At 30.3% G+C, this 12,755-nt stretch overlaps 2 protein-coding genes across 2 annotated transcripts; both read left to right on the plus strand.

Annotated features, from left to right (window-relative positions):
- Positions 1-2,015: 2,015 nt before the first annotated feature.
- LOC107410255 (peroxidase N1) lies at positions 2,016-3,625 on the plus strand. The gene is made up of 3 exons (XM_016017665.4): positions 2,016-2,513; positions 2,675-2,837; positions 2,974-3,625. The coding sequence occupies exons 1-3, from the start codon at positions 2,097-2,099 to the stop codon at positions 3,393-3,395; spliced, it is 1,002 nt and encodes a 333-aa protein (XP_015873151.1). The 5' UTR covers positions 2,016-2,096; the 3' UTR covers positions 3,396-3,625.
- Positions 3,626-10,531: 6,906 nt separating this feature from the next.
- On the plus strand, positions 10,532-12,138 carry LOC107410248 (peroxidase N1). Its single transcript, XM_048468986.2, has 3 exons — positions 10,532-11,019; positions 11,185-11,347; positions 11,484-12,138. The coding sequence occupies exons 1-3, from the start codon at positions 10,603-10,605 to the stop codon at positions 11,903-11,905; spliced, it is 1,002 nt and encodes a 333-aa protein (XP_048324943.2). The 5' UTR covers positions 10,532-10,602; the 3' UTR covers positions 11,906-12,138.
- Positions 12,139-12,755: the final 617 nt, after the last annotated feature.

Below are 12,755 nucleotides of genomic sequence, written 5' to 3' on the forward strand. Positions count from 1 at the left end.
TTCTCTCTTCATCTATCTATAAGTTTTTCTTTTTCGTTTTTTTCTTTTCCTTCAAAAGAAATTATGTGATTTTTTTCCATTCAAATGTTGAAAAATTTTTAAATCGTAGTGTGAAAATTTTTAAAAGTTAGGAGGCAAAGTACAATCATTATATAATTTGGAAAGAAAATTGTTTTTAACTTTATAATATATAAATAATTTCATGTGCTACATTGTTTATCTAATCTATTTTATTAGTTAAAAAAACTGCATAGTATAAAAAAAAAATTATTAAATATTAGTCCGTATTTCATCTAATCATATCTAGCATATATATATAAATATAAATATAAATATGCTACAATAGATTAGTATCAGCCATGATTTTTTCTCTATATATGAGTGTCATTTATAGGCCCAAAATGGGATAAACAATATAATATATGGATTTATTTTGTTCTTTTTTTTTTAATATAAAATTACAATTTTTAAACCCATAACTTTCTCTCACACGAAACCTATATATTGCAGTTCTCATAGATTTCAACATTTGTCATTAATGTATATAGGTATGTTTGGTCTTCTTACTTTTTTGCTGTTGGTCAACTTTGATCTTCAGCACCGATATTACAAGTGGAACTAATAAATGTTTTTAAATAAATGATACACTTTGTGTATGTCTAGCTCTTTAATTAATTGAAATATATTGTAAATTTGTCTTTTTCATAGGTATTAAAGTTGTTTTATTTTATTTTTGCTAGCAATATTGCAATTGACGGAGAATGAGAAAGCTGATATGTGATTTCTTTAGGGAGAATAAATTAATTAGTGAATATTTATATCATAAAGTCAAAATTTTGAAGGAGTGGGAAAAAGTCCACTCTGTTTTGAAGTAGATCGCTATGAAATAAAGCGAAAAATCATGTACTACCTCAAATTATATCCAGTACGTGATAAGCTGGAAGGCAATATATATAGAAGATGAGCTTCAGAGCTTTTGTTTATTTCACGAGAGGGATGATTATTTGTCAACCCTTCAAAAATTTATTGCAAATTGTGACTAGTTAATTAATTAAAGTAAATACTTTAGAGTGAAAGAAAACGTTGCAAATTGTCAATTCTAATGACTGACTTCGTCATTGCCGGTGAGACCACAACGTACTACTGGGATACACCTTAATTATTTTTTTTATTTTTTTATTTTTTTGCATTAATTAAATTGATTCTTTCTACCAATTAAATCGTGCTACTAAGTTTCAAATGAAAACAATAGTTTTAACTAGCAAAGTGTTATTAATTTTGAGACCAATTAAATTAACTGGTCGGGCAACACAATTAATCTCCTATGAATTATCTTTTTCATTTATGATGGAAAAATATAACAACATAATAAATGCTAAAGATATTAAAGCTTGCCATAATATGGTGTTTGTCCATTAATTATGAACTAAAAAGATATTATATATATGTAAATAATCGAGTAAATGTAGAGACTAAAAGTATGAAGGATTGATGAGAAGGATGATGGCGATAATACCTACTACAAACACTAGACACAAATTAGTATTGACTTTCTAGTATTCTCTTATCAAACTCAAAAAATAAAAAAATAAAAAAATAAAAAAAGTAAAAATTGAAAAGCCAGAAGCAGTGCTAATTTCATAGGAAAATCATAATATTTTCACACGAAAATCAGGAGTGAGTATTGCTTTTTGTATGTGACAAAATAATTAATGCCCACATAGCTATAACTCCTACCTGCATTTAGCTAACTAATGTTACGATTACAATAATACTAGTTGGGAAAAGGTCCAAGTCATTCAAAATTATCAATTGGGCTATAGAAACGAAAAATAATTTATTTCTGTCACCGAAAAAAATTAAATAAAATGACTATTTCTTATAAAACAGACGCGTACAACAATTGGACGCCAATCCGGACGAGCTTTATCATTTGAACTCACGGATTTGTTGACTTTTCTCTCTCTGCCATATCCTTATAAATACCACTACAATTCACAACCCAAATCCACAACTTCACCCAAAAAGAAAAAAATTCAAACAAAATCCCTTCACTCATTTCTCTTTCTGCTACTAAAACATTTTCTTTAGCCAAAATGGAAGTCGCTGGTACTTTGTCCTGCAAAACAATCATTTCAGTACTGTTCCTCTTCCTTGCCTCTGTTGCCAACTGGGTGCATTGCCAAGCTGCCGGCACACGAGTTGGTTTCTATGCTCGTTCATGCCCAACAGCTGAAGCAATCATTAAGTCCACAGTTCAAACCCACTTCAATTCCAACCCTACCATTGCTCCTGGCTTACTTAGGATGCATTTCCATGACTGCTTTGTCCATGGCTGCGATGCTTCCATTCTTATTGACGGTCCAAACACCGAAAAGACCGCCGGACCAAACCTCAATTTGAGAGGTTACGAAGTTATCAACGACGCCAAATCCCGGCTTGAAGCTGTATGCCCCGGTACCGTCTCGTGCGCTGATATTCTGTCTCTTGCTACACGTGATGCTGTCGTTCTGGTAAAACTGTCTACTTCTTTTCATTTAAGTTTTTAGAATCGATCATAACTTTCTAATGGTGTATCATGATGTATAATGTGTATATATATATATATATAGCTTAATTGTCCAAATTTTATTGTTGACTAATTAACATGCATATGGTTGTACGTATTTTGCAGACCAAGGGGTTTAGTTGGCAGGTACCAACCGGCAGAAGAGACGGCCGGATTTCATCGGCTTCGGATACAGCCAATTTGCCTGGCTTTAGAGAAAGTATTGATTTACAAAAGCAAAAGTTCGTAGAAAAAGGTCTAAACACACAAGATTTGGTCGCACTAGTTGGTAAGCACTAAGCTATATAAGCTAAATAATATAATATATTCTATAAGTGAAATAATTAAATCAAAGTATTTTCGTATAGTTTTTTTGGGTTTTGACTGCATATATGCACGCATTTTTGTTACGTGGCTATATATAGGTGGACATACTATTGGTACTACAGCATGCCGATTGTTCAAATACAGACTCTACAACTTCACTACCACCGGCAATGGTGCCGATCCCACCATCAACCCTGCATTCCTTCCTCAGCTACGAGCACTCTGTCCGCAGAACGGGGACGATGCGGCTCGTGTGGGATTGGACACCGGAAGCGTAGGCCGTTTCGATACAGCTTTCTTCGAGAACTTGAGGAATGGTAGAGGTGTTCTTGAGTCTGATCAGAAGTTATGGACTGATGCCTCTACCAAAACTTATGTTCAAAAGTTTTTGGGCGTTAGAGGATTGCTTGGATTGAAGTTCAATGTGGAATTTGGCAGGTCCATGGTGAAAATGAGTAATATTGGTGTTAAAACAGGCACTGAGGGTGAGATTCGCAGGGTTTGTTCGGCTATTAATTAACTACTTCAGCTGAAAATAAATCTTATAATTCTTTTTTTTTTTTTTCTTTTTTGGGGGAAATTTTGGGGAATGAATTGGCTTAAGCCTTTTTAGTACGTTTTTGGATTTAATATTGTTGGAATGAATCACTGCTGAAGTGTATACTCGTCTAAGATTGACATATATATGTAGTTTGTAATTTGATCAGCAAAAGGAGACAAAAGAAATTATATATACAAGTTTTTCATATACCTGTCACACAATTTTTGAGTACTCCCTCGTTCTTTCTCTTTATGTATATAAGTATAATTACCAATAAGCACTAATTACACTATTGAATTGTGAATATCATGCTTATTTATTAAAAATAAAGTACGAAAATAAGATATATAACTGGGAAAAGAATTGCGTATATAATTTTCCAATCAAGTGAATCAACACCCCAAAAGAAAAAAAAAAAAAAAAAAAAAAAAAAAAAAAAAAAAAAACCCACACCATCCCCCACCCCCAAAAAAAAAAGAAAAAAAAGGCAGAAAAATAAAAATTTGTTATATTGATTATGGAATACTTTGTTTAATTAATAAAGGCAATCTGGTTTTGTTGTCCTATGAATTTTGTATGATTTTGCCTTTAAACAAAATAACAATGATACTAATAATTAGCATTTAAATCATTTAGCTTCAATTATTTACCCAAAAAGACATAATGCAAGTTGCCACTTCATATTTCTTATCAGAAACCAAGTGATCTTTCCGTAATTTCACTCTGCTTAAAAAAGAAACAGTGGCTGGCTCTACGGTTCAAATTTTTTGAAATCAAAAAGACCTTAAACGGTCAATTTTGGAACTCGAAGCTAATCCTGACCGTTCACTCAGACCACACACTGCATACCGTCCGATAACGGAGTCTCCCACTTCAAAACTTTTCTTTACCAAATTCAAATTCTCTCACACTCTCTCTCTCTCTCTCACAAAACATGGCTATCATAAAGAATTTTGGCCTTTGGTGTTCAGGAATTAAAGATATTTGAATAAAAACTAACTTCAAGGAAAGAGCCAAAATGGGATATCTCATGTCTTCGCTAAACATGACTTTATTTTAACTTGTGATGCACAAGCAATTAAAAGACGTTTAACATGCACCATGGGTCACATTAAAATTTAAAAGAATACTAAAAATAAAGTCCTTGATAATAGATTTGGAAACTTATTTTAACTTATGCAACCCTTTGTGGTGGGACAATAGATTTGGAAACTTATTTAACAAAAGCAAAGTTGTATGAGCAAAAAAAATATAAGCCTCATACGCTTCATGTTTCGTACATGAAACATATATTTCCTCTCCCAATTTATTCACACATATATTTTCTATAATTTTCTTCGTAAATGTTAAACTTCTAATATCCGAAAAAAGATTAAATTTGAGACTCAATATTTCCTTTGTTTTTTATTCAAATTTTAACTGTTCATTTTGGTTCAAAAACGGCATTTCACCATGCCTTTGGTCTTTTTTTGTCCATGTGTCAAAAAACTTATTGCACCCCTTCAACTACCTTGTTTTCATCAAACTACTGGTTTTGGTTTTCTTATATAAATGCTCATCTTTTTAAAGAATTTAACATGTTATTGAAGTTTTTATTTATTTAATTTTCAATAAATAGTGAGAGAATTAAAGTAAAGTTGGTTCATTAATTTATACAATTTTTAGCTCCAAAACTACAAAATAATCCTTTTATTTTTTAAATACTCTTGCTTTTAAAGAATTTAACATATTATTGAAGTTTTCCTTTATTTGATTTTCAATTAACAACAAAGGTATCGAGGTAAATTTGATTCATTAAATTGTTTAATTTTGCAGACTCCTAAACTTACAAAATAATCCATTATTTTATAATCGATATGTGATTGAAGAAATGAAGGATAGATTATGTATCTAATTGCTTCATACCAAATTATATAATTATCACTTGCTTTTTAATATATATATATATATATATATTGGTGAATCCGTAGTGCTTTTTAATATGTGAAAGAAGAGAAAAAGATTAGGAAGGATTTTTTTTAAATTGTTTTACATATTTATTTATTTATTTATTTTTGGATCATTGCTTACTAAAATTTTATAGTTTTAACTCTCACCATCTTAATTTATAAAGTATTCTTTAATATAACTTGTAAATATTATGAATTAATAAAAAATATGTTTTCTCTTCTTTTTTTTTTCCCCCTTTTTTTTTCTCTTCACCTATCTCTAAGTTTTTCTTTTTCTTTTTCCTTTTTTTCCTTCAAAAGAAATTATGTGAATTTTTCCATTCAAATGTTGAAAAATATTAATAATTAATTATACTAAATGATAATTTATTTAAATTGTAGTGTGAAATTTTTAAAGGTTAGAATGCAAAGTGAAATCATTATATAATTTGGAAAGAAAATTGTTTTAAACCTTATAATATATAAATAATTTCATATGATATATGATTTATTTAATTCTATTTTATTAGTTAAAAAAAAAACCGCATAGGATCAAAAATTTCATTAAATATTAGTCCACTTGCATTTCACCTAACCACATCTAGTGTATATACGTATATAATGTTCTATGTCTAACTATTCTAAAGACAAGCTAGGAATCAGATTAGGAAGTTCTACGAATAGGATGATTTTTTATTTTTCATTGGCTAGATATAGAATTATTCTTATTAGTATTATTATTATTATTATTTGTTTTGGGGTAATGGCCTATTCTATGTGACACTTGTTGACCATTAGACAGGATTGACTGATTATTTTTCGGTAACTTATAAAAAAACATACTCTGAAATAATATAATTTGAATATAAAAAAAACCAATGTAATACACTCAAAATATAAACTTCGCATTTTAAAGTGTTGTTTGAATAATCCTATAAGCATTATTAAATCTACTTACTTATCAAAAATATATTTTTCATTATTTGATTAATTTTTACTTAGTAACACTATCATTTTTAAAGGTTTACTTATCTATTTATAAATTATATTAACATGTTAATAAATTAAATAGTGATACATATATTTTTAATATACATATTGATAGATTAGATAGTGACTATAGAATTACTTGTATTATTTTTATGTCATTTGTCCAATCTGTAATTGACATTTGAAATGATAACAAAATAAATCATTATTACTTTTACAATCCAACTTAGTTTTGACTATTATAGATTTTAAAAAAATAAAAATAAAAACTATGTTGAAGTAATAATTTTTTTTTTTTTCCAACTGATGTTATTGCAACTGATATGCTACTAATACCATGTTTAAGAGGTTGTGGATTCAAAATAGAAAGGAAGAAATTGTTGTAAATGATGAAAAATAATAGTTTTTTGTCAGCTTGTTTAAATAACCCATTGCACTTTTGTAGCAATGCAAAATGACCAAGATAGACATAAATTATTATTTTTCTTATAAATAGTATTACTAATAATAATACAATTAATATATTTGTTTTTTTTTTCAAAAAATCAATAGATTATTTATAATTATAATTAAATGAACATGCTTAAATTATATTTTTAATATCATAATTAACATCATAATTTTATTTTTAATTTTTAAATCACATCAAAAATTGAGATTTAATATTTGATTTATTAATCATCAGATTTCAAAAAGATTTACTTTCTCTAAATAGATTTTTAGTACGTTAATAAATCTATATATGAATATTTTTAAATTTTAATTTTTAACATTTGATGTGATTTAAAAACTACTAAATAAAGATCCGATGTTAAAACTATCATGCCGTCTTAATAATTAAAATACATCCAATTAACACAATTAACCCTAAAAAAGAAAAATACATCAATAAAACAATCCTAAAGTTACATGAATAAAATGAAATTTTATTATTAGTGGAAGGTTATATTAGTAATTTTAACTTCAAATTCTGATTGAACTAAGAACAGAATTTTGAAAAACTATCTAAATTACTTTTCAAATTTTAGCTTTTGGATAGGTTGATTAGTGAATAATATGAATTTTTTAACTTTACTAAATATTTTACTTTATGAAAAGTTCTTTTCTATTCCATTTTAGATGGAAAAGTAACTCCAAACATAGCCTGACTAACATATTGCCAAAAAATTATCACATATGTGACATGTTGCCCCTAAGCAAAATAAAATGCTTATATTTTCCCTCAATTTCTGTTACTTATTTGTAATGTTTGTTATTTATTGTATCAAGCAATATTTGAAGAGACAATATGACAATTTTAAAGTTTAGAGGATAAAGCGCAAATCACATCTGGTCCATCTTATAAACCTCATCTGTTGTTTCTGCTGCTTCTCTGTTCAAGAGTCTTCGAATATCTCTGCCACTTTTCAACCAAAATGTTTGCATGACCAAAGCTTTGCTTTACTGCAACTACAACAAGAGTTTGAAATTGAAAAGCCCAAATCCATTTTGCAAGTGATAATTCTTATCCAAAACTGAAAACTTGGAATGCATGCAGTGATTGTTGTTCTTGGGATGGAATCAAATGCAACAAGGCAACTGGTCATCTTGTGAGTCTAGACCTGAACAATAGTTGGCTTCGATGGCCTTTGCGTTCGATCAGCAGCCTATTCAATATGCTTCAACTTCGAGACTCAACCTCAGTTCCAGAATTCCATCAAGGTTTGGAGAACTTTCAAGGTTAACCCCTCTCAACCTCTCTTATTCTAATTTTAGGGGAAGTATCCCACTCGAACTCTCATGGTTAACCAAGCTCATTGCACTTGATCTTCCTAATTCTCTCTTTACCAATGTTCAATTATACCGTGGAGAAGTAGATTTGAAAAACCTTTTCCAAAACATGAAATTTCGGAAAGAATTCTACCTGAAATGTGTGGACCTCAACTCACCCTTGCATGAAAGTTCTTTGCCCTAAAGCCTATTAAGATATTTAAGCTTTTTTTTTTTTCCTTTTTTCTTTTTTTTCCCACTGAAATTAATAAGATATTTAAGCTTTTGTATTATATACAAACCCTGCTGTATGGTTTCTTTTTTGATATTATAAATAAGAGCCAAGATCCATAAAGGGATAACGGCATATAATATATTACTTTTCATTATATGGCAGACTCGTAAATTTATGGATCAACGCCCCCATCTAAAACATATACATACACATAAAATAATAATTAATACACACAGCCCTTCTAATTTATCGCAACAAAAAAAAAAAGTACATGAAAATGGAGAAATTAAAAAGTTAAAGCTGATTAACAGATTTAGCCTAAGTATGAATACATATCTTTTGCGTGAGTGTGTGTGTGTGTGTGTGTGTGTGTATATATATATATATACACATATGGATCAGAAGATTGTATATTATTTCATATGTATATTCTTATAGTTGCTTAAAATGTATAATATAAATATATGAACAGCGTACGTAATGAAGGTCTGAAATTGAAAATATCCAACTACGCCCCCTTGGAGTGTTGGGTGCCCTGTTTTCTGGTTGTTTTGAATGCCATTGAAATGAATTTTCAAAAATTGAAGAAACTGAAAAAAATTATGGGGCCCGAAAGGGGGTAAACAATATAATATATGGAATTACTTTGTTCTTTTTTTGTTTAATATAAAGTTACAATTTTTAAACCCAAAACTTTCTTTCACACAAAACCTACATATTTCAGTTCGTCATAGATTTCAACATTTGTCATTAATGTATATAGGTATGTTTGGTCTTCTTACTTTTTTTGCTGTTGGTCAACTTTGATCTTGAGCACCGATCATACAAGTGGAACTAATAAATGTTTTTAAATAAATGATACACTTTGTATATGCCTAGCTCTTTGATTAATTAAAATATATTGTAAATCTGTCTTTTTCATAGGTATTAAAGTTGTTTTATTTTATTTTTGCTAGCAATATTTTGAAGGAGTAGGAAAAAGCTAATATGTGATTTCTTTAGGGAGAAAAAATTAATTAGTGGGATATTTATATCATGAAGTCAAAATGTTGAAGGAGTAGGAAAAAGTCCACTCTGTTTTAATAAAGCGAAAAATCATGTACAACTTCAAATTATATCCAGTACGTGATAAGCTGGACGGCAATATATGTAGAGGATGAGCTTCAGAACTTTTATTTATTTCACGAGAGGGATGATTATTTGTCAACCCTTCAAAAATTTATCGCAAATTTTGACTAGTTAATTAATTAAAGTAAATACTTTAGAGTGAAAGAAAATGTTGCAAATTGTCGATGCTAATGACTGACTTCGTCATTGCCAGTGAGACCACAACGTACTACTGGGATACACCTTAAATTTATTTATTTATTTATTTTTTGCATCAATTAAATTGATTATTTCTACCAGTTAAATCGTGCTACGAAGTTTCAAATGAAAACAATAGTTTTAACTAGCAAAGTGTTATTAGTTTTGAGACCATCAAATTAATTGGTCGGGCAACAAAATTAATCTCCTATGAATTATCTTTTTCATTTATAATGGAAAAATATAACAACATAATAAATGCTAAAGATATTAAAGCTTGCCATAATATGGTGTTTGTCCATTAATTATGAACTAAAAAGATATTATATATATGTAAATAATCGAGTAAATGTAGAGACTAAAAGTATGAAGGATTGATGAGAAGGATGATGGCGATAATACCTACTACAAACACTAGACACAAATTAGTATTGACTTTCTAGAATTCTCTTATCAAACTCAAAAACTTCAAAATTAAATAAATAAAGTAAAAATTGAAAAGCCAAAAGCAGTGCTAATTTCATAGGAAAATCAGTGATATTTTTACAGGAGAATCAGGGGTGAGTATTGCTTTTTGTATGTGACAAAATAATTAATGCCCACCAAGCTATAACACCTACCTGCATTTAGCTAACTAATGTTACGATTACAGTAATACTAGTTGGGAAAAGGTCCAAGTCATTCAAAATTATCTATTGGGCTATAGAAACGAAAAATAATTTATTTCTGTCACCGAAAAAAATTAAATAAAATGACTATTTCTTATAAAACTGACGCGTATAACAATTGGACGCCAATCCGGACGAGCTTTATCATTTGAACTCACAGATTTGTTGACTTTTCTCTCTCTGCCATATCCTTATAAATACCACTACAATTCACAACCCAAATCCACAACTTCACCCAAAAAGAAAAAAATTCAAACAAAATCCCTTCACTCATTTCTCTTTCTGCTACTAAAACATTTTCTTTAGCCAAAATGGAAGTCGCTGGTACTTTGTCCTGCAAAACAATCATTTCAGTACTGTTCTTCTTCCTTGCCTCTGTTGCCAACTGGGTGCATTGCCAAGCTGCCGGCACACGAGTTGGTTTCTATGCTCGTTCATGCCCAACAGCTGAAGCAATCATTAAGTCCACAGTTCAAACCCACTTCAATTCCAACCCTACCATTGCTCCTGGCCTACTTAGGATGCATTTCCATGACTGCTTTGTCCATGGCTGCGATGCTTCCATTCTTATTGACGGTCCAAACACCGAAAAGACCGCCGGACCAAACCTCAATTTGAGAGGTTACGAAGTTATCAACGACGCCAAATCCCGGCTTGAAGCTGTATGCCCCGGTACCGTCTCGTGCGCTGATATTCTGTCTCTTGCTACACGTGATGCTGTCGTTCTGGTAAAACTGTCTACTTCTTTTCATTTAAGTTTTTAGAATCGATCATAACTTTCTAATGGTGTATCATGATGTATAATGTGTATATATATATATATATATATAGCTTAATTGTCCAAATTTTATTGTTGACTAATTAACATGCATATGGTTGTACGTATTTTGCAGACCAAGGGGTTTAGTTGGCAGGTACCAACCGGCAGAAGAGACGGCCTGATTTCATCGGCTTCGGATACAGCCAATTTGCCTGGCTTTAGAGAAAGTATTGATTTACAAAAGCAAAAGTTCGTAGAAAAAGGTCTAAACACACAAGATTTGGTCGCACTAGTTGGTAAGCACTAAGCTATATAAGCTAAATAATATAATATATTCTATAAGTGAAATAATTAAATCAAAGTATTTTCGTATAGTTTTTTTGGGTTTTGACTGCATATATGCACGCATTTTTGTTACGTGGCTATATATAGGTGGACATACTATTGGTACTACAGCATGCCGATTGTTCAAATACAGACTCTACAACTTCACTACCACCGGCAATGGTGCCGATCCCACCATCAACCCTGCATTCCTTCCTCAGCTACGAGCACTCTGTCCGCAGAACGGGGACGATGCGGCTCGTGTGGGATTGGACACCGGAAGCGTAGGCCGTTTCGATACAGCTTTCTTCGAGAACTTGAGGAATGGTAGAGGTGTTCTTGAGTCTGATCAGAAGTTATGGACTGATGCCTCTACCAAAACTTATGTTCAAAAGTTTTTGGGCGTTAGAGGATTGCTTGGATTGAAGTTCAATGTGGAATTTGGCAGGTCCATGGTGAAAATGAGTAATATTGGTGTTAAAACAGGCACTGAGGGTGAGATTCGCAGGGTTTGTTCGGCTATTAATTAACTACTTCAGCTGAAAATAAATCTTATAATTCTTTTTTTTTTCTTTTTTGGGGGAAATTTTGGGGAATGAATTGGCTTAAGCCTTTTTAGTACGTTTTTGGATTTAATATTGTTGGAATGAATCACTGCTGAAGTGTATACTCGTCTAAGAATGACATATATATGTAGTTTGTAATTTGATCAGCAAAAGGAGACAAAAGAAATTATATATACAAGTTTTTCATATACCTTTCACACAGTTTTTGAGTACTCCCTCGTTCTTTCTCTTTATGTATATAAGTATAATTACCAATAAGCACTAATTACATTATTGAATTGTGAATACCATGCTTATTTATTAAAAATAAAGTACGAAAATAAGATATATAACTGGGAAAAGAATTGCGTATATAATTTTCCAATCAAGTGAATCAACACCCCAAAAGAAAAAATAAATAAATTAAATAAATAAATAAATAAATAAAAAGCCCACACCATCCCCTTACCCCCAAAAAAAAAAGGAAAAAAAAGGGAGAAAAATAAAAATTTGTTATATTGATTATGGAATATTTTGTTTAATTAATAAGGGCAATCTGGTTTGTTGTCCTATGAATTTTGTATGATTTTGCCTTTAAACAAAATAACAATGATAATAATAATTAGCATTTAAATCATTTAGCTTCAATTATTTGCCCCAAAAAACATAATGCAAGTTGCCACTTCATATTTCTTATCAGAAACCAAGGGATCTTTCCGTAATTTCACTCTGCTTAAAAAAGAAACAGGGGTTGGCTCTACGGTTCAAATTTTTTGAAATCAAAAAGACCTTAAACGGTCAATTTTGGAACTCGAAGCTAATCCTGACCGTTCAC

The sequence above is a fragment of the Ziziphus jujuba genome, chromosome 10, assembly GCF_031755915.1.
Source record: "Ziziphus jujuba cultivar Dongzao chromosome 10, ASM3175591v1".
Classification (NCBI taxonomy): Eukaryota; Viridiplantae; Streptophyta; class Magnoliopsida; order Rosales; family Rhamnaceae; genus Ziziphus; species Ziziphus jujuba.

Coding starts and splice junctions, on each gene's coding strand:
- LOC107410255 (XM_016017665.4), top strand. CDS start 2,097: ATGGAAGTCGCTGGTACTTTGTCCTGCAAAACAATCATTTCAGTACTG. Junction 2,514..2,674: donor CACGTGATGCTGTCGTTCTG/GTAAAACTGTCT, acceptor CGTATTTTGCAG/ACCAAGGGGTTTAGTTGGCA. Junction 2,838..2,973: donor AGATTTGGTCGCACTAGTTG/GTAAGCACTAAG, acceptor GGCTATATATAG/GTGGACATACTATTGGTACT.
- LOC107410248 (XM_048468986.2), top strand. CDS start 10,603: ATGGAAGTCGCTGGTACTTTGTCCTGCAAAACAATCATTTCAGTACTG. Junction 11,020..11,184: donor CACGTGATGCTGTCGTTCTG/GTAAAACTGTCT, acceptor CGTATTTTGCAG/ACCAAGGGGTTTAGTTGGCA. Junction 11,348..11,483: donor AGATTTGGTCGCACTAGTTG/GTAAGCACTAAG, acceptor GGCTATATATAG/GTGGACATACTATTGGTACT.